At 46.1% G+C, this 20,456-nt stretch overlaps 1 protein-coding gene across 1 annotated transcript in view; it reads left to right on the forward strand.

The window, feature by feature from the left end:
* The window catches only part of ME3 (malic enzyme 3), a 117,234-nt gene extending 99,076 nt beyond the window's left edge, over positions 1 to 18,158 (forward strand). Inside the window, exons 7-14 of the mRNA XM_030957426.1 lie at positions 1,128 to 1,237; positions 12,303 to 12,400; positions 13,580 to 13,693; positions 14,361 to 14,466; positions 15,046 to 15,188; positions 16,373 to 16,546; positions 16,990 to 17,088; positions 17,888 to 18,158. Coding sequence (XP_030813286.1) covers positions 1,128 to 1,237; positions 12,303 to 12,400; positions 13,580 to 13,693; positions 14,361 to 14,466; positions 15,046 to 15,188; positions 16,373 to 16,546; positions 16,990 to 17,088; positions 17,888 to 18,049 — 1,006 coding nt within the window. The 3' untranslated portion in view covers positions 18,050 to 18,158. The remainder of the gene's footprint in view (positions 1 to 1,127; positions 1,238 to 12,302; positions 12,401 to 13,579; positions 13,694 to 14,360; positions 14,467 to 15,045; positions 15,189 to 16,372; positions 16,547 to 16,989; positions 17,089 to 17,887) is intronic.
* Positions 18,159 to 20,456: the final 2,298 nt, after the last annotated feature.

Genomic DNA, 20,456 nt, shown 5'->3' on the forward strand with positions numbered 1-20,456 from the left:
AGGCCCTTCTACAAGGGCCTGACTGCCCACACTGTGAGTGCCATGAAAAGACCTTTTCATGACAGAAGCCTCAGTTTTCAAATGGAGTATGTTTCATCCAGTATCAGTTTCTACACTAAAGCAGGGGTGTTCTACCTCAGATTTCAGTGGCAAAGGAGGAAAGTGTGAATAGAAGATATGTAAGGTGATGCTACATCTAACAAAGTGCAGCTATTTAGAGCCCCTTCACCTGCCTGCAGCCCAGAGGTTACTAATAGTTGCATTACTCATTCCCTGAGTTTCTCTCACTGCCCTATCACATTTATGTGTGAGAGAGAAACAAGTAATTATGGCCCTTTTAGATTTTATTTGCAAAGGTTTAATGCAGCCTAGAGTCATACAAACTGCTGAATGTGTATACATATGGACCAGACTGAATATTACCCAATTTATACACTTCTCCTTGAAATTGCTGGAAATTACTGGACAGTCATGGAAAGTTTGCAATTATTTCCTGCCTTTTCACTCTGCAGGTCACTAGCTGTCATTGCCTGCTGGTTTCCTGCTAAACAACTCAGTGGAGAAAAACATTTTCAAAGCACAGAAGTGTGGCTATGAAATCACACCATGAACCACACAGTCCCACCATGAAACACTCACTCCATGGGATCCTACAAGCAGATTTTTTTCTCTTCTCTTGGCCACTTAGAGTTGAAGTGGGCCCCTGGTGGTGTCCCTTTAACTGGTGTCCCCTTTGCAGTCAGATTTGCTGTGATGCAGTGTGGCAGCTGCAATACAAAGAGTGTCTCCTTTGCTTTGAGAAGCTCCTCTGCAAATGCACCACTGAAAATTTCTCATACCAAAAGTCCACAGATGCATGTACATATAGGTATATAAGTACACATATCAAGAAGCCCCTTGAATTATGAATGCAATTTAATCCTGGTGTCCTGGTGACTCCACATTTCTCAGTGTATGGACCCTGGGATGGGTGTGATCCTGTTTGCTGTTGCTGTGCTGCATTTCTGTCACAATGCTTTTATTTCTGCACTACAGTGTCTAGCTACATTGCCTTGGTAAAAGGTGTATATCTTGTCCTCTGTTGTATAAATATATTTATCCATTTTAAATTGCCCTTTAATTTGCAGGTATGGCATGAATTGTCTGATCCAGTTTGAAGATTTTGCCAATGCTAATGCTTTTCGTCTCCTCAATAAATACCGCAACAGATACTGTACATTCAATGATGATATTCAGGGTAAGTACTGCTAGGAAAATCAAATTTAACCTTTACCTTGTCATGAGAAGTGGTGGTTAATATCACAGGACTGTTTAGTATATAGTAGTCAGATGTCTGACAAATTTTAGAGTTTATACAGAAGCATTTAAAAATATAAACAAAAACTCAGCCATCTGAGTTGAAAAGTGAGTCTCCATTGTTTTTAGGAATTTAGCTGTTCATTGAAGAAACATTCAAGGGAGAAGATGGATCATATGCTTTAGATTATGCAGGTAACTTAGAGAGTTCCATTAATTTTCTATAATTTAGCTAAAACAATGATGACGTTTTAACAGTTAGGCAAGGCTTTCTGTTTTCATGAGCCAGGTGGTGATTAGCTGATCCTGGCATTTTCCCTCTATTGTTATACTTTTTACTACATGCACAAAAATAAAGGTAAACCAGCTTCTTTCCTCTCTGTGGATGCTAACTCTGCAGTAATCTGAGAACAGATCTGTTCTCCCCTAGCGTGGTTAACATAACTCTTCCAGTGTCACAGAGAAGTGACACCAGCAAAGCTTGGGTTATAGCAAACAAGTCTCCAGGCCCTTAGAGGCTCAGCAGTCAGCAGGATTGCTCAATGCCCACAGGGATGCACTCTGCATCCCAGTCTGATGCTGACTTTGCTTTAAACCTTTGGGAGGGCTGTTTGCCCATTTGACAGGGACAGGATCTTCCCAAGTGTCTACAAACAACCAGTTCTCCTCTGAGTCCCTTCATCTTTTCTTTTGTCTAGTCCTGTTTGAAACATGCAGAAATTTCCAATGTTTGATTTAATTATTTGCAGTCAGTTGGGCTCATCCTCACTTGTACTTGAAAGAGACTGAAAGAAATATCAGTGTTATTTTTCACACAATGCTGGTTCTTTTGTGAGCAAACTTTCCAGTGCTGTTTCTGCATCTGCTGCTTATCTAACAATATTTGGCAATGTGTATAGCAGCTTCTTCCTATCTGACACAAGGAGTAAGATCCTGGTTTGGGGAAATGTGGTTGGTGTAGTGGGATGCGTGGACCTGCTCAAAGACATTTTCATGAAGAGGGTTTAGAAGCACAGAAGCTAAAGGCATTTCAGGGAAGGGCATATGGATACTCCTTTACAAGAAGACTGATCAGGTGTTCTTGCCACCCCCAAAAGCTTCCAGTGGAGAGAGAAGCACAGGAAAAAAACCCCAGGGACACGTTTTTGAACTGAAGTATTGAAAGGAGGAACTGAGCCCTCAGACTTTTATAAAGATGGGCAGATGAAGGCCATGATAAGAAGCTGATGTTGTACAGATTTCTTTTGGATAAGTTGCTCTCTCTGAAAGTGGAAGGGGACTCAGCAGTCAAAAAACGGCCAGGAGATGTGGCAAATCACACATCAGGGGCCTGAATGGAGGTTTTCTTGGCAGAACTGGAGTGAGTGGCAAAGGTTTCTTGGTGAGTTTGAAAGGTTTCTTCAAAAACAGAAGAAAAAGAGAATATTAAAGCTAAACTGCATATTCTGAGTGGGAAGCAGCAGACTATTTTTTATTGTTTTCTTTTGGCCATAGGTCATAGCTGAATGCTTCAGACAGTTCCTGGTCATGACTGCCCCAGAGCAGCAAACCAAATCCAGGAGGATGCTGTAAAACAGAATTGTCATAAAATGCACCTTATCTGATTCTCCCCAATTAGACACATGTTACAGTGCCTAGGAGATGTCAAGCCCCCTGAAAATTCTTTGAAATCCTGCCTTTTGAAAGAGTAGGATTTTACCTCTTTGTAGTAAAACATGGTTATATTCTCAAATAAAGCATTTTGCTGGCAGTGGTTTCTCAGTAGTAGATAATAAAGAAATCCTGCTGAGCTTTTGCACAACAAGCAATGAGTCGAAGGAAGCGAGCACCTGCTTAGGCTTTTTTATGGAGCTCTCAGAAAGAAAAGGGAAATCCAAGCTAGGGTTGTAGTCAGAAATCAGTTTTGAGGACCTTTGGAATGCTGAAGTAATGTGGATCTACTCAGTTAACTCTGTCTTGGAGTCATGTCAGAGATAAAAGAGTTGAATCTGGAATGAGTAGTCTGATTTACCCACTCTAATATATCCCTCTGTGTCCTCAGATGATATGAAAAAGGTAGGAAGTGGCATTTTCTCACTTACACCCTTCTGTTCTTTGGGTTTACCTTAGACTCTCTCTTTTCTAACGTGATGATCTTTCATGACTCACCTACTTAAAAAAGTGTTAGACTTCAATGTAAGTGGTGCTTAAATGATTAATGAGAATTATACAAAGCCTTCTTAATGCAGGCCTGATTAATTTTACTCAAGCAAGACAGGAACAGACCTTCTGAAGCCTGAATTATTCCAACTTCTGAGCTGGCAATGTTTTAAGTATGTTGAATTAAAAACACATCTTAGGCACAAGCAGTGCAAGGTAGATGAGGCCTGAGCTATAGTAATTAAACTCATTGACCATTGGTTAGTGGGACTCTGGATGCAGTGTGCCTACACATATACATCCAGATGAGATGAGAGAAAAAAGGTATAAATTGCTTCCCTTAAGATCCTTTAGGCCTCCCTGTTGCTGCCCCAGGGCCTACACAAAATGAAAAACAGTTTAAAATATTAATGCCTACTTTTTTTTCCTTTTTTTTTTTTTTTTGTCCTACAAATGACTGTATTTCCAAATCCATCCTAATCCCAGAGAATGAAGGTGACTCAGACCCCTTCCAGTTGGAGCCAGCCTGCTGATGCTGAGCGGGATGCCTGCCAGGTACCACCAACTGGGATGAGGTGATTGCTTATTCTGAAAGCCATCAGCCTGGGATCTAGGCAGGAGCTGGCTCTCAGTGCCCGTGTGTGGGAGCTCCCATTGAGGGAGTGCTTCTCCTTCCTCTAAGGGGGTGATGACATCAGTCCTTTCCCAGCTCTGTCTGGGTTCATGCAAGGGGCAACAGCTTCAATTACAGCTCTGAGGGACAAAATTGATTGTCACTTCTTCCTTTTTCCCAGTAAAGTACAAGGGCAGGCTCTGAAGCACATAAGATTAGAGATACATGAGAAGGCTTTAGCTCCTGCTCTTTCTCTTCCTCCTCTAACTTTGCTCCACTTAATTGTTCACAGTGTTAAACAGAAAGTAGACAACTTAAAAGTCTCACAAAGTTGTCAAGTCTGGTGAATCCTTGAAGCAGGCATCTCTGGATTCCTGCTTCATACAAGAAATTACATACAGCCATTGAAAGCATTAGTTTGGAAGGGTCCTCTGGACATCAGCTAGTCCTCACTCAAATAAAGGGTGATTTCAAACTTAGATCCAAGTTTTATGTTATTTCAGGTTCCTCAGAGCCTTGTCCAGCCAAATACTTTGTAGTATATACAAGGATGGGTATCCACAATCTCTTTGCACTACCTGTTCCAAAGTTTTCTCATCTTCTTGTGCATTTTTTTCCCTAATATCTGATTGGAATTTTGTAACATGCAATTTGTGTTCATTGCCCCTCATCATTTTTTTGTACAGCTCTGACAAGAATCTGGCTTCTTTACAAACACTCCAACCAGTGCTTGTAAACAGAAATTAGATATCCTCTTAGTCTTCTCCAGCCCTTTCAAACCCAAGCTCCTCAGTCCTTTTTGTATACCCTGGTCATATTTGTGTCCCTCCTCTGGACTTGCTCCAGTTTGTCATTGTGCTGAAAGCCCCAAATGGGATGTGCTTGTCTAGGGATGACCTCAAAAGTACTGAAATAGAAAAAATTATCACTTTTTTTGACCTACTGTTGACACAGTCCAGCAGCCTGTTGGTCTTCTCTGTCACAAGGGCTTATTGCTGGCTCATCTTCCACTTGCTGGCCACCATGACCCCAAAGTTTTCTTCTGCAAAGCCTTAGGACTTAGCATTTGCCTTTGCTGACCCTCATGAGGTTTCCCTGAGCCAATTTCTCCAGCCTGCTGAGATCCCTGTGGATGACTGTCATACCACCACTGTGTCAATCACTATCCCCAATCTGTAATCATCCATGAACTTTATGGACATGTACTCTGTTTTATAATCCAGATTGTTATGAGAACTTAAATAGCATTGGCCTCTTTGTACCACTGACCACAAACCTTTGAGCCTACCAGCCCAGCCACTCTGTCACCCACTTGTTCAGTCTGTACCTCTCCAGTTTGGCTACAAGGATGTTTTGGGAGATTATGTCAAAGGCCTCATGCAGATCAAGGAAAACATCCAGAGTTCTATTTCCATGATGAGAACTTCAGGCATGCAAAATTACAGCATCTCCATGGGCTTCTGCCTGTTTAGCAGGGATTGTTCAAGAGACAAAGTTCATGAGACCTGATGAGATGCATCTAAGCATTCATCTTAGATATGTGGCCAACAGCATTACAAAGTCACTCTTTGAAAGGTTATGGTAATTGAGGAGATCCTAATTCCTGGAAAAAAGACAAATGTCACACCTATCTCCAAGAAAGGCAAAAAGAAAGATCCAAGGAATTTTAGCCCAGCTAGCCTAACCACAGTGTCTGGGGATGACAAAGCAAGTCTTCTGGAAGTGCACCTGGGAACACGAAGGTGAATGAGAACAGTATGGATCTCCCAAGGCAAATCATACCTGACCAACTTAGCTGCCTCTTGAGATGTTTGCTCAGTACTGAACAGCAGAAGTAGTTCTGCAAGTTTAGTCAGAATTCCAGAAAAAAATGAAGAAATCTTTAATGTGTTATTTAATTAATTGTGTCGGATCATGTCATTCAAAAGTTTTTCACACATACAGGCAGGGCAAAGAGAACAGTGCACAAAAGCATAAAGCCTGTTATCTAAAGTAGTCTGTGGTTAATGCTCAGGGTCTCCCCTTTCACAAAACACCTCTGAGTCTTTTCCAAGTCATTACAGCAATGATTCCCCTTGGTTGTAGGATGTGTGACTGCTGATGATCCTCAAAATATCTCTTGACCCACCAACCACCTTTCCTCATTATCCTAGCAGATAACCTTTCCATAACCTTCGCAAGACACTTCAGGAAGCAGTGCCTGGCCTGAAGCAGCAGTGCTCCAGATCTCAGCTGAGGCTGGGAACAGGCTGACTCCAGTGTCACAAATCTGAGCAGCTTCAAACACTTGGGCAAGCTGGAAATCAATCATGTGCAAAGGAGGCCTGTTTCACAGGCACGTTTCCATGTGCTGTGAGAAGCAGGCAAAGTGAGAGTTCTTGGCTCAGCAGTAACTAATTTCAGCAGATTAAAATGGTACAGTATCTTACTTTGTTGTTTCAGCTGGCGTGGCAAATGCATGGGTAATTATCACAGGAAGCTAAGGAGGGGGAAGCACAATAGGAAGGGAGTGCGGGACAGGACCGTGCTGTGGAACAAAGCAGGCAATGTCTTGCCAGGCAGCTCCTGAGCCGCACACTTTCCCTGGGGATTGACCCAGCCTGGAGATAGATGTGGAGGTGTTCTCAGTCCTGCAGAGGTTCACTATTAACAGTCCCTCTGGACTTGCTGTGCTCTGCAGCAGAAGAGGCTGTAAGGGCCAGCTCCTGGGTTTGTGTTGCATTCGCACACTTACTGCTTCACAAGGCACATCAGGACAGTGTGGACTCCAGGCTGTAAAGGGGCCTCAGTTTCTTGGGCTTATCCATGCAGCACTCTGAAGATCAGGCCCTCATTTTCTATCACTTTTGGGAATTGTGGCATTTGTTTCCCTTTCTTCTCCTGCTTTTCTTGTTTGCTGTTTTTCTCATTCGCTGGATGCCACTGCCAAGTCCTCCTCTGCAGTGAAGAACAGCACTCTGTGTTAAGCTGTCTGTCATCTTTTAAGTCCAGGCTAAGGAGGCAAAAGGAACAGAAGAAAGGGCTGTGCTCTGACCTGGTTCAGCTTGTTGGTGTGCAGCAGTGCCCAGTGCTGTGATGGGGATGGAGATGCTTTCTTGCAGAGTGCAGGCAGCTGCCTGACAGCCTCTGCCCATGTGGGTGCACGAGGGGCTCAGCCTGCGTGCTGGCACACTACAGGCAGGAGCGGGGGGCACTGCTGCCATGGTCAGAACCCATCATTAAGGTTATGCACAGTACAGTTCAAGCACTTTACAGTGGAAAGATTAAAAGCAGGAACCTAGAGATGGCCTCATTAGGCTTCTCCATTGTCAGACAGGCCTTCTCCATGCCACCAACAATTCTGGGTCACCCTTCAGAGAGGAAGTTCCATCCCTGTGCATCAATGCTTTGCATTTTACTGCTCTTCTTGTTGACTAACTATGCACCATTTCTACGTTTATTGTCTCAATGTCTTACAGAGGCCCTTTGGGGGAAGGGTAACACCAGCCCACAGCCATGGAGGGGAAGACCTTGAGCTGCAAACGATGTGGCAGTTTTCTGCTCCAGCTTTGTTGTGTTTGACTTTTGAGTATGCATTTAGAGTGGTTCTGGACAAGCTCCACTCTGCTTTCCAGTAATGGGCGGAACTGCTGCAGGGAGTTAATGGGAACCAGAATTTGGAAAAGCCCTAGGCTTCCTCCTCATCCATAAATTTAGATACATTTCCTTGGCTGCCCTTTGCTGGAGCTGTTAAACTAGAGTTTGCTGTTCCCCGGGCCCTCATATTGGCATGGTTTTGACAGGGCGAAATGTAAGCAGGCAGGTCAAGAGCAAAAAATAAAAGATCAGGCTGAATTTGGTCATCTTTTCCACCAATGTACTGTGGAGAAGGAGGAATCACACAGGTGTTGCGTGAAGAAACAGGCAGTGGTGTGGCTGCACGTTCCCATTGCTGCTGCTATTGGAAGGACTCAGCATGGTGGTGGTGCTCAGCTCAGCTCAGTCAGCCTTCCAGGACAGGTGACAGGGCAGTGCCAGCCATCAGCATGAGAGGACTCCTTCCCCCAAGTACTGCCATGGTCCATGCTTTCCCTTGTGTTCCCTGCTTAGCCACTGGCTGCTGGCAGCCACGGCACAGCCTTGACCTGAGCACTGGGCAGCACTTTCCCCAGAGACTCATGCAGTGCTTCCTGAAACTCTACGTGCAGAGCTGCTCTCCCCTCTGCCCCCTCCCCACTCTGAGGTCAGGTCCCCGGGAATGGGATCCTCTCTGCTGCAGCCTTTCCCATGTGGTGCTGGGGAGCAGATCCTTTCTCAGCTTATGCTCCGGTGTATCTCCACTGACATCTACTGGGGCTTGTTCTCACTTGCAGTAGTACAAGTGGAACATCAACCCCACAGGGTTTTCCTTAACGTTTTACAATATTCTGAATGTGCCTGAGTGTCAGAAATTGATTCCTGCAGAGATGGCCATATTCCTGACAGTGCCTTAGTTCTAAATGTACTGGTTCTATTGCTGTGGCCTTCCCAGAGAGGTCCCGAGGTCTGCTTGCTATTTTGTGATATCAAGTTTAGCACTCATTTTAAGTCTGGGATAGACAGGATGGTTTGCAAGAACTTTCCTTTCTCCTCTCTGTATCCCTCCATATCTCACCTCAGATACAGACCAGCCAAGCTGGCTCTTGCTAATTACTTAGGGAAGCAGTTATCTGCAATAGCAGCACTCATTCTCTTTGGAAAACAGATAGACCTATGTGTTGAAGGATGGCTGGTTTTTTCTTGCCATGCTGAGGAGTTCCCTGTCCCAGCCTGACTTTGTGATTCTTTTAGAACTGAAGCACAATGATTAGCCAGTTCTTTACATGAACCAGCTGTGAACCCTTCTCCACAGAGATACTCAATTGTTCTGTGCTCAGAAATTATAATTATCAAATAAATATATTGAGCTAAGGCCAAGGTACAGTAACTTTATTACTTGAGTAATGGGGGTGAGATGCAATTTGGGAGACTGGAGGGATTAGAAACACATTGGAACAAGAGAGGAGGATTAGGAGTGGCAGAGCTGAACAGAGCCCTGCTGTTAGTCAAAGCTGCAGTACAAGTGCAGGGGATGAGTAATGGCACACCCAGTCCCACAGGTCTCTGCTCTGCAGACTGAGTCTGCCCCCTTTCTTTCCATACACACCACTTGTCAAATTCCTGCTAGTGACACCTTTAAAAAGTACCTCAAGTACCTCCCTCTGTTGAAATCTCTCAAGAGCATTTCCCACTTAAATGGGTTTGCAAATACCAGCATCTGTCCCATCAGACTTCTTGACAATTGCAGGGTATAAAGCAGTTTTGCCTGGGTCAGAACCAAGAGAAACAAGATATTTCTCCAGTTACATTTCAGTCTTTTCAATACTTTCCAGGCATCTATCACTGCTAATGCTATGACCTGACACTTACACCACCACACTGTAATGGTTTCACTTCTCGTTTTTTAACTTTGATCAGTTCCCCACTCCCACCCACACAGGGATTTAGGGATTTCTTTGCAAAGTAAGCCTTGGAGATGGTGTGTGAACATGTGTGAGTGTACACATAGATGTTCATACTCTACTGCATGTCACAAGCTTGGCATTGCTGACAGCTGGGGGACCCTGGTCTCTTCCCATTTCTTTGCAGTTCAGACTTAGAGAGTGAAATCTCTTCCTGCACAGATTAGAGGTCTGCAGCAGAAGTGCCTACATGTATTCCAGTTACCTTGTCTCTCTAAAATACATGTGGTGGTAGTGACTCTTCTAGGGTTTATTTCATTTGACCCAGTTCAGGTGGCTGCTTTAGCATAAGCAGGATCATACACGTTTGTTCAGAGTCCCGTCCTCAGCATCTGTCATGGCAAGCCAAGCAGTCCTGCTGATTACAGACTCACCCTAACACAGAGAATGAGCATGGACTGGTTATGTGACACCCATAAAACACAAAATCTAAAAACTAGACAATTATCCAGTGTTCTTTTAAATTTCCTGGACCTTCATTATCTTCCTCGGTAATTTTCCCAGTCCAGTGGAATTTCACCAGGCAAATACCCTACTCTAAAGAGAGCATTAAAAGGCAGAGATGTAGTGCAGGAGGAGCAAGAGGAAATCCTTTGTACACTTCCTTCAGTTGTGTGACATGCTAATACTGAAGCAACAAGGCACTCAGTGGCTGGTTACCTCCCTGTCAACTCCCTTTTAAACTGACTGAGCTCAGATGGTCTGGGTCTGGAAATGTAATGGTAAAAGCTTTTCTGAGCTGATGAAGGGAATTCATCCTTGGCGCTGAAGCGAGTGTCTCAAGTGATTCATTGCAAAAAAGAAGCGCACAAAGTTATCAACCATCAGTCTAGTCTGTTTTGTGTTTAAAGCAGGAATGCTTCCAGTGCCCTCATGAAGTCATGGATGCCTCATCCCTGGAAGTGTTCAAGGACAGGTTGGATGGGGCTTAGAACAACCTGATCTAGTGGAAGATGTCCCTGCTTGTGTCACGGGAGTTGGAACTAGATGGTTTTTGAGGTCCCTTCCAACCCAAACCACTCCATGGTTCTATGAAGTGATGTTGCCATTCTGTACCACTGTGCCAGTGTGGACACCACATCTGTTGCAGAAGTGTGGCTACTGTCACCTCTGCTAAACCAGAATCACTCTTAAGAGAGGCTAATTATTAGCTTTTAGTGAGCAAAATTCATCTAAGTTATAATCACAAAATGTTTCACATTGTATGGACAAATACTTCTGGCCTGGCCTATTTTCTTTGTCAGCGTAGTGTATATAGGTTCCCTAAACAAGGTAAGTCATGTCAATAAAAGTACTTCTTTGACAGAGTACTTGTGCTTCCACTATATTTCCTGCTTGCTAGGAAATGATAAGAGTGTGAATAATTCCCCAGTTATATACCAGCAGATTCCTCGCTTGTCTGCAGTTTTTGCACTGAAGAAAAGGAGCAGATAAAGCTGAATTTGTTTTGTGGGTCCTTCAGAGATGAGGCAGCTCCATCTGCTGGTGTCACTGCTCGTGCTCATGCCTGCTCATGAGCTCATGTCGGCTCAGGTGTCTCAGCCAGACTGTTCCTGATGTCTTGCAGCACCCCGGGCCCTAAGAACCCTGCAGGGAAGCTCAGTGAAGCACTGGCTACTTAAAACCCTGAACCACTGGCTGATTACATGGGCAGCAAAATAGCAAATGCTGGAAATCTGCTGAAATCAGGTGTATTAACCTAAAAGTGGTCACTGCCTGCCCCAGCCATGACCACCCCCACAAGACTCGTTACTTGTTACTATCAAGTCTCCCTGACTCCTCACAAAGCTTCTAAAGATGAGAATGGAGAGACCAGCACTAGACTGGGAACAGATCAAAACGAGGGCATATCCAAACTGATACTCTTTCAAATGCTAAGGAATAAAACTAATCAACTTTATGATCCTTATGGGTCCTTCCAACTTTCCATATTCTGTGATCAAACTTCCACCTTCACTCCCAGGTCCCCTTTAATGTTGCATCCAGCTTGCCCAGGTGAGCTGAGATACCACCAGTGCCTGAATCCTTACTGGCTTGTGCCTTATTTATTTCCACCATATTTCTTCACCTGGAACAGGACATTAGATGAATATTGCATGTGATTTATGTGTGAGTTATGTGGGGTAAAGGCAGGTTATTCAGTCTGGACTTTTGCCCCCCTTAATGCATGGCAAGCTGTAGATGTCACAGTGGCCATAACAGCAGGACTCTGCTCCATTTACTGCATTGTTCCTCACTAATCTGGGACCAACTCCTGTTCTCAATGGCTCCTTAATGTTTAGCAGCAGGATGTGAAGGCTGTGAATCAGGCTGTTAGAGAAGTAAAAAAATGGTGATGCTGGGCCATGAAGGTAAATAGGAGAAGAGGATGGTAATTCCATAATCACAGAGGATTTTTTGGCAAGGGGACCCAAGTTCAAACCGCTACTCTGCTACAGGGGTCTTATGTGACCTTAGAGAAGTCAGGTGCATCTTAAACCCTTGCAAGTTAGGTATTAATTTCTTCTGACATTCTAGGATTTGGTGTCCCTTTGACTCTACATGGAGGAAAATTTGTGCTCTCCAGCCTTGCAGGAGAATTTGAATGTTAATATTTCAGCATAGGGAAGGCACTCTGATCCTTCAGTGACAGAATCTAAGAGAATGATTCCTACAACAAGGTTTCTGACAGTACATCTGCAGGGCAGACAGTGCATTTGCCAGGATGTCCATCTCATGGTGTTTCTCTCTTTCAGGCACAGCATCTGTTGCAGTCGCTGGCCTCATTGCAGCCTTAAGGATCACAAAGAACAAGCTCTCTGACCAGAAGTTTGTTTTCCAGGGAGCTGGAGAGGTAGGAATGTTCCTGAGCTTGTACCTTAATATGCTTCATCTTCAAATTTAGAGAGAAAAAAGTCAACTTTGAAACTTCCTGCAAGGCTTGGCTTCATGAGGATGAAGCACAGAAGCAGGTTCCTTGTCACTGGGCAGGATTGGGCCCTACAGGTGGATCTTGCTGCTGTGTGGAAGTTACCAAAATTCTGTCAGTGATTTTTTGGCCCACGAGTCCTGGGCAGACTCCGTGGATGCTATGAGGCTGCCCATGTGTCAGTGGGGCTTTAAGTACCTTTAGGGAAGTTCCTTATGAGGCAGGAATATGAAGGAGGGTGGTTTGAGTTCTCGGGGTTGATGTCTAGGGTAAACCAGAATTTCTTTAGCAGCAGAGTCCGAAGGACTCAGACTCAAAGAACTGTAAGAACACAGCCTTTCTCTCTAGAGCCAGTCATAGTGCTCCATGGCAGAAGCCAGGTTGCCTGTATGGCACCTTGCTCAAAGAGAGAGGAAGAAGAACCCTCCAAAGCCTGGTCCATGGACTAAAGGTGTTGGTCCAGGACCTGTCTAAGCTCTTAGACACCTGTGAGACTTTGGGAGGGTCTGTTATTACATGTCTATCCCTCACTGAGACAAAGATTGCTCTCTGTCTCTCCATCCCTGCTGCCAGATATGTCTGTGCTGGTCCCCATCTCTGTGGCACAGAGCCCCTCCTGCCTTGTTAGTCCCCATCTGGGAAGAAGGGTCATAGCTATAGGACCACAAACACACAGAATGTCCAGGGCTGCTTTCCCAGGCAGGAATGGGAGAAGACTTTCCTCATGGCCATATTTCAGATGCAGCAGTCCTACTTGGATTTGAGTTCCTCTGTACTGGCATTGCCCACCAGCATTTTTTAAGTGTTTGCCTCTCTTCCTCCCCTGCAGCAGCTGGTTTAAATTATGGAGACAGCCCTTGCTTGTCAAGGTACCACCTCTGCTTCTTCAGCCTCACCTGCAGCCTGCTCTCCTGAATGATTGTGAGGGTTTTGATTTATGGCAGCACCTACAAAGCTAAAATCAGCCCCATGCCTTGGCACTGTACAACAGAACGTCTCCCTGCTTTCTGCAGTGCTGGGGGATGATCCAACTCACCTCTCATTTAATATCTTCCTCCAAAAGATGACAATATCTCAATGAAGTGTTTATATACTGTGTTCCAGGCTGCAATGGGCATAGGTCATCTCATCCTCATGGCCATGGAAAAGGAAGGAGTTTCACGAGAAGATGCCCTCAAAAAAATTTGGATGGTGGACTCCAAGGGACTGATTGTGAAGGTGAATTTGTCTCCAGAGCTGAGCTCCACTCACCTGCCATCCATTGCCAGCTAGAGAGGCCAGAGCAGGCAGACACCATGGACCCCTGCTCAGCCCTGAAGTGCAGGCTGCAGTTTTATTGGTGTCAGCATTGCTGACGCTCCTGCTTTCAGAGGAGGTCTCATGGTGACAAGTGTGCCAGCAGCACTGGCTGTCCTAAAGGCAACGCTTCAGGCTGGTCCACTGAAGTGGAAGGATACCCTGCTGGCCATGCCCTCAACCAGTGCTGGAAGTCTTGCACATCATATGGAGCATTATCACAGAAAAATTCTGCCCTGCTTGGTGACCCAGCCTGGCCCAGCTCCATTCTGCACTCCCCGTGTCCCCAGGGCCTCTGCCCTTGTTCCTCCTCAGACTGGAGGAGACTTGTGCTTTATGTACAAGTGAACAGCAGCCAGGTCCTTCCTCCACACAGTCAGCAGACTTTGGTGGGTGAGAGGAGCAGAGGCCAGCCCAGTGTGACACTTCACCAACTGCTCAGTGCCTGACTGGCTGATGCTGAGGTCCTGCTATGTGGAATCTGCTTGAGGTAGAGGGCTGAGAGACGAAATGAGCTGAAGATGAGTTACTTTGTTTATGTGTCCACCTTTTGCCAACAGACCAAAGTTTGATTCCTTTTTCCTCACAGGGCAGGAGCCACCTGAACCACGAGAAAGAAATGTTTGCCCAGGACCACCCCAGTGTGGACTCACTGGAAGAGGTTGTGCAGAAAGTGAAGCCTACAGCAGTTATAGGTGGAGTTCATTTAATATGACCTTTCCATGTCAATTCAATTCTTATGAAAGTTTCTGTCTTTCCTCCACAGTCCCCTTTTGTTCCCCTAGTCAAAACAAAGTGAGCTTTTTTCACCCCCATTTTGTTGGTTGAGTTCTCCATGTCCATTCTGTGTTAACTATGGGGCACAGGCTTCCTCACTTTTGGAGCTGTAGGAATTCTTTCAGACAGGGCTGTAGAGGGAGGTGCTGGGGGAGGCAGGATCAGGGGCTCTCAAGCAACAAACTTGGCCCTGTCAGACTGGGCAGGATGAGGATGACCACAGGCACCTCAGGAAGGTCTTTGGGAGTCACAGCACTGCAGTCAGGCTGGCCAAAACACTGGGGCCCACTCTGCCTGGAGGAGCAGAGGGCTTTATTTTGAGACAGGCTTTAAATCTCACTGTCATATGAGAACGTAACATTGCCTGTTACTGCGTCTCCAGAGATGAAGCTGTTTCCCTCTCCCACAGTTCATTCACCAGTCCCAGAGGGAGCAGCACGATGCTCTGAAGTTGCACGGTGGGAAGGCACCGCCTCACTCTGCTGTTGCTGTTCCAGGTGTGGCGGCTGTTGCAGGCGCTTTCACTGAGAAGCTGCTAAAGGACATGGCAGCCTTCAATGAGAGGCCCATCGTGTTCGCCCTGAGCAACCCCACCAGCAAAGCGGAGTGCACAGCAGAGCAGTGCTACCGCATCACCCAGGTATTGCCTCACCCTGTACCTCACCCTGGTACCTCACCCTGGTACCTCATCCTGGTACCTCACCCTGGTACCTCACCCTGGTACCTCACCCTGGTACCTTACCCAGGTACTGCCTCACCCTGTACCTCACCATGGTACCACCTCACTCTGGTACCACCTCACCCAGGTACTGCCTCACCCTGGTACTGCCTCACCCTGGTACCTCACCCTGGTACCTCAACCTGGTACCTCATCCTGGTACCTCATCCTGGTACCTCACCTAGGTACTGCCTCACCCTGGCACCGCCTCACCCTGGTACCTCACCCTGGTACCATGGCTCAGGATGGGGAGCTTGGGGCTTGGCTGGACCCAGGACACCACAGCAGGGCATGCTGGCAAACAAGTGACAGCCTGCATAAATTGAAATAAGAGACATTCAAGCTGGGTGTAAAGAAACACTTTGATGCTGTGAGGAGGGTCAGGAGGTGGAGCAGGGGCAGGGCCAAGGTTGCTCATGCAGTCTCTGTCCTTGCAAATTTTCCAAGAGCGGGCTGGGTAAAGCCCTGAGCAACCTGGTCTGGTTTCACAGCTGACTTTACTGTCAGCAAGAATTTGGGTCCCGACCAGCCTGAATTACTTTGTGATGCTCTACAGAAAGTGCTGGCCTCTTTCACCCACAGCTGTCTGAGATGTCCCATCCTGTCCAGTTTCTGTCCCCTGTGTTACCCCAACCTAGCTGTTTATGTAACTATTTCATCTCCCAACTTAGACCCAATGTCACTGAAGAATTACAGTCATGTGGATTGACTTGGCTTGAGAGAGGAGCCCTTGTCTCTTTCCTTTGCCTTCCCCACCACCTGCCTATGGCCAGAGCAATCACACAGCCCCAGACCTTTATCCCATGAGTCTCTTCATATTCCATAGATGGTTGATAGGGAGGTAGAAAGATCTCAGTAAAATCAGAGCATTTGCAGTACAAGCACATGCTCAGTGCTTGTTAGCCCTTTCCATGACCCTGATCCTGGCTCTGGGGGTGTGGGTCCTCCCAAAGTGTCAGCTGGAGGTGGCTCTGGTGGAGATGCCTCTGCTGACTGAGTTTTGGCAACTTTGTCACCAGTGTCTCATGAGCACATGTCATGATGAGCAGCAGAAATCTACGACTTCTCTTCTGAACCTGAATGGTTTTTTCTCTCTCTTTGATCAGGGCCGGGGAATATTTGCAAGTGGGAGTCCATTCCCAAAGGTAACCCTGCCCAATGGACAGACCTTCTTCCCTGGCCAAGGAAACAACGCCTACGTCTTCCCTGGAGTGGCTCTGGGAGTCATTGCCAGCGGGGTCCGGCACATCTCCGATGAAATCTTCCTCATCACAGCAGAGGTTTCCAACTGACATTTCACTGATACTGTAGAAAAGATGATAGGAGGCACATGTATCTACTTCAGGTGTTTTAAAGAACCTGGCCCAGGACAATGCGTGGAGGGGAAATGGCTCAGCCTCAGCAAAAAGCTGCAGCCTTCTCCTGGCTCAGGGAAAGCTCATGCTTCCATTACACCTACAGAGATGCAGGAGCCATGACAGGGTTCTCCTTCTCCACACCTGCTGCCCTAACGCAGCACTGCCCCACTCTGGCTCCAGTCTGAAGTCTGTGATGAATTGTGTACACACGTGTGTTTGAACAGGTCACAAGTTCCCACTCAGGACTAGTCCCAGCCCTGATGGGGGCTGGGATTGATGAGGTTTCAGCGACATACCATGTAAAGTGAGGGAATGTGGTGTTTGCTTGAGACCATCCCTAAAAACTACCATCCTCTTCTTTCTAGACTATTGCTGCCGAGGTGACAGAGCAGCATCTTGCAGAAGGAAGACTCTATCCCCTCTTGGACAGCATCAGAGAAGTGTCTCTCAAAATTGCTGTGAAAGTGAGTATTTCCTTTCTTATTTCCACTTTTCGTGGTAGGAAGGGAAGGAATTGCCCTGGCATCATTTTTGGTTTGTGTTTTTTTTTAAATTCAATTTATTCTAAAGTCTAAAGCAGTCATTCTCAGGAATTCTGGCCATAATTGCTGCTTTGGTTTCTTCCATCATTAAAACCCAAATGTGAAAAATACATTCTGATTCTGGGTGCCTCACAGCTCACAAAGCTCAGCTTTATTACTTGAAGCTACGAGTCTTCAGCACTTCAAAAAAATGAGGTTTAGAGTAAAATTGCCAAAAGATTTTAGGTTCCAAATTGCTATTTTGGAACCTTTCCTCATGTATTTGGTAGGGATCTAAGTACATAAATGCTATTCCAGATCTGGGCTTGTCTAATTACGGCTTTGGTGCCCTGTATACATCAGATCTGTGATTCAGAGACACGCACTGAGAATCTCCTTGGCCTGCTCAGAGCTCCTGATGGATGCAGAGCATGGCCAAGGAGCTTACAGGTGTGAGCAGAGCAGGCCAAAGGGCTGCTCTCCTCCTTCACCTGCACACCCCAACCATTCTGCCAGGGCAGGGGCTGCTTTTCTTACCAGCCACTGCTTGCAGGCAGCTTACATTCCCTCATCCAACTGAGGGTGAAGTGCAGCTGACTCACAAAGAGAAAAAAGCAAAAAAAGGACACAATTCTGAGAGGAGGAAAGAGGGAAAACACAGTCAGGGCCAAACTGCAGTTGGTTTCAACTTCATAACGTGCCAGCATTGTTTCAGCAGCTCATTTTGCTTATCTTTTTGCAGATTGTTGACTGGGCCTACAAGCACGGCCTCGCTTCTTTGTACCCCGAGCCAGCAGACAAGGAAACCTTTGTGAGACAGCTCATGTACAGCTCTGACTACGATTCTTTTGTTTTTGATGAATACAGGTGGCCCCCCGCAGCCATGCAAACACAATGTATATAATGTTTGTGAGAATTGTTCTCTCATTTCTGCCATCAGTTCCTGTGGCCCATGTCATTGCTGATATAATGCACCTCCAGGCTTGCAGAATGATAAAAGTAAATTAATCCAAGTTGTTTTTTACTTGCCACTGATTTTTGTCTGGGGGAGCATGTCAGTAGGGAATCAAATGGAGGCCAGGGTGGGCAGTGGGTACTCCAAGGAGAGAGACAGACTGGCTGCAGCCCATCCCAGTCAGTCAGCACTGCTGATTGCTGATTGCTTAACATGCTGCCTGCTCTCAGCTGCCTTGGGATAAGCTACCTGGGCCACATCAGAAGCACAGAATCCCTTTGCTCCTGGGAGTGCCCTTAGGAAGCTCAAATGCACGTGGCCATCCCTCTCACATGAGAGCCACACTTTGCCTGTGGCTCTCTGGATGTGTTGGGAAGTGTGTGCATTGCCCTGGGAGAGCTGCACACTTGGGAAGCACTACTCTTTTCTGCTTCTGAACTCCCTGATGCTGGGGAGCCTCAACCAAACCAAACTGGTGCATGGGTCACACAGCCTGGCACTGTCATCTGCCACACCCCATGGAAACAAACCCCAAAACCTCCCACAACCCTGTGGGGACAACAGAACCTCTCCCCTCCTCCCTTCAGGTGGCCCTGAAGAAAACAAGAGTGAAGGGACACATAGGGGACAGCCAGGCCAGAGAGCAGAACACCCCCAAAACCACATACAGGCACCACAGCTCCTGATGGACACAACTAAGGAAGCACTGCCACCAGCCAAGGGCTCACTGGGAGTCCCTCTGTGCCACAAAGTTCCAGGGAGCTCTCCCCCAGCCTTGTGACATTGTCATGCCTCACCAAATATTGTCCCAGCAGGATGGGTGCTCCTGAGCATAACTGGGAAAGAGCACAGGGGTTGCTGGCAACTCTTCCAGCACACACTCCCTGTGCTGGTGGGGCTGAAGGGAAGGTGGGCTCGGGGGAGCACAGCAAGTTGGGTGGGAGCCTTTTATGGCAGCAAGGCTATGCCTGCCCTGCCCTGTGTTCCCACCGTGTAGCATTCAAAGGGAACCACTGGAGGGCTGCAGAGGACTTCCATGTGCAGCTTTTCCCCAGGAGAGAAGGTCCTGTCGGCAGTACCTCACATTTTACCAGGGACTTAAGCAGTGGCAGTGAATATTCTTTTCTTGTCCAGTCTTGTACAGGAAAAGTCTCCTGCAGAGGGAATATTTACTGGAGTTGGAGTTGCTGGGTGCCTGCCCTACAAGGAACATACCAAGTAAAAGAGACTAAATTGGTGTAGGGAAAACTCAAGTTGAATAGTGTGGGACTTCAGCTGCTGTATTTTGTTTTCTAATTTAAAGCAAGGATATTTCTAGCAGCTCGTTTTGGATTTCTCTGTTCCCAGTTTTTCTCTCAGCAGCAGGAAAAGTCTCTATTCTTAAATTGTTCTTTTTTCCTTCCTTTGAGAAAGGAGATCATTTGAAACCAGTGATATAACTAGCATAAACACAAGAAAAATATATCAATACACGCAATAATTTGGCAATATTAATACCTATTTCAAGCTCAGAAAGGATTATTTTGTCATCCAAGCATGATGGCTAGGAAAAAACCCTCACTTCTCTTTGCCTCATCACTCATGTATCTCCTCTTATTTAACAAAATTTCATCTTATTTATAATTCCAGTTGGTCTAGATTAGCCAGGTAGCATTTGTCTTGTAGCAAATATGTTCTTCTTCCCCTGGCAGGGCCCATCTGTTGGCCACAACAGCACATTGCTTGGAGTTGCCACAGGCTGTAGCACTGGCTTTTCTCCAGGAGCATCCAGGAACCAGTGTGTGGCTCTGACAGCCCAAGGGGCTCTGGACAATACCATAAAAATAAATTATATTGAAGGCAGGGCCATCCTCCTCTGGCCTGACTTTTTACTTCAGCCCCTGTGCCTGGTGTTCTGTCAGCTGGCTCTAGGTGTTAAGGGTGATCTAAGCCATAAAAAGAATTAACCACAGACTTTAGGAAAAAAGTCAGGATGTCTGGCTATCACATTTGTATTAGGAACACCAGGCACGTTTTTAAAAGCAGCCACCCCAAATTAAGCCTCTACCCTTTAAGTAAGTCATGTTCTGAGGCTTCTTCCTCACAAGCCCTGACTCCATGTGCAAATGGGAGACATTTGTTCTGCTGGCACTTCAAGGGTGTGATGACCTTTCCATCCTGAAAAGAAAATCCACTAATTAATGACTGAGCTTGAATCATTTGTCCCAGATATGTGGATAAACAAAGAAGCTAAAGGTCTGGCTATTAAACAGGAAAGAAAGGTTTTTCTTCATAGAGCGAGCTGTTCAAATACCTAAAATGGTGGTAATTGATTTATATGCAATTATTGGAGTGCACAGAAGCAATTATAGCTGTT

This window comes from Camarhynchus parvulus, chromosome 1 (assembly GCF_901933205.1).
Source record: "Camarhynchus parvulus chromosome 1, STF_HiC, whole genome shotgun sequence".
Lineage (NCBI taxonomy): Eukaryota > Metazoa > Chordata > Aves > Passeriformes > Thraupidae > Camarhynchus > Camarhynchus parvulus.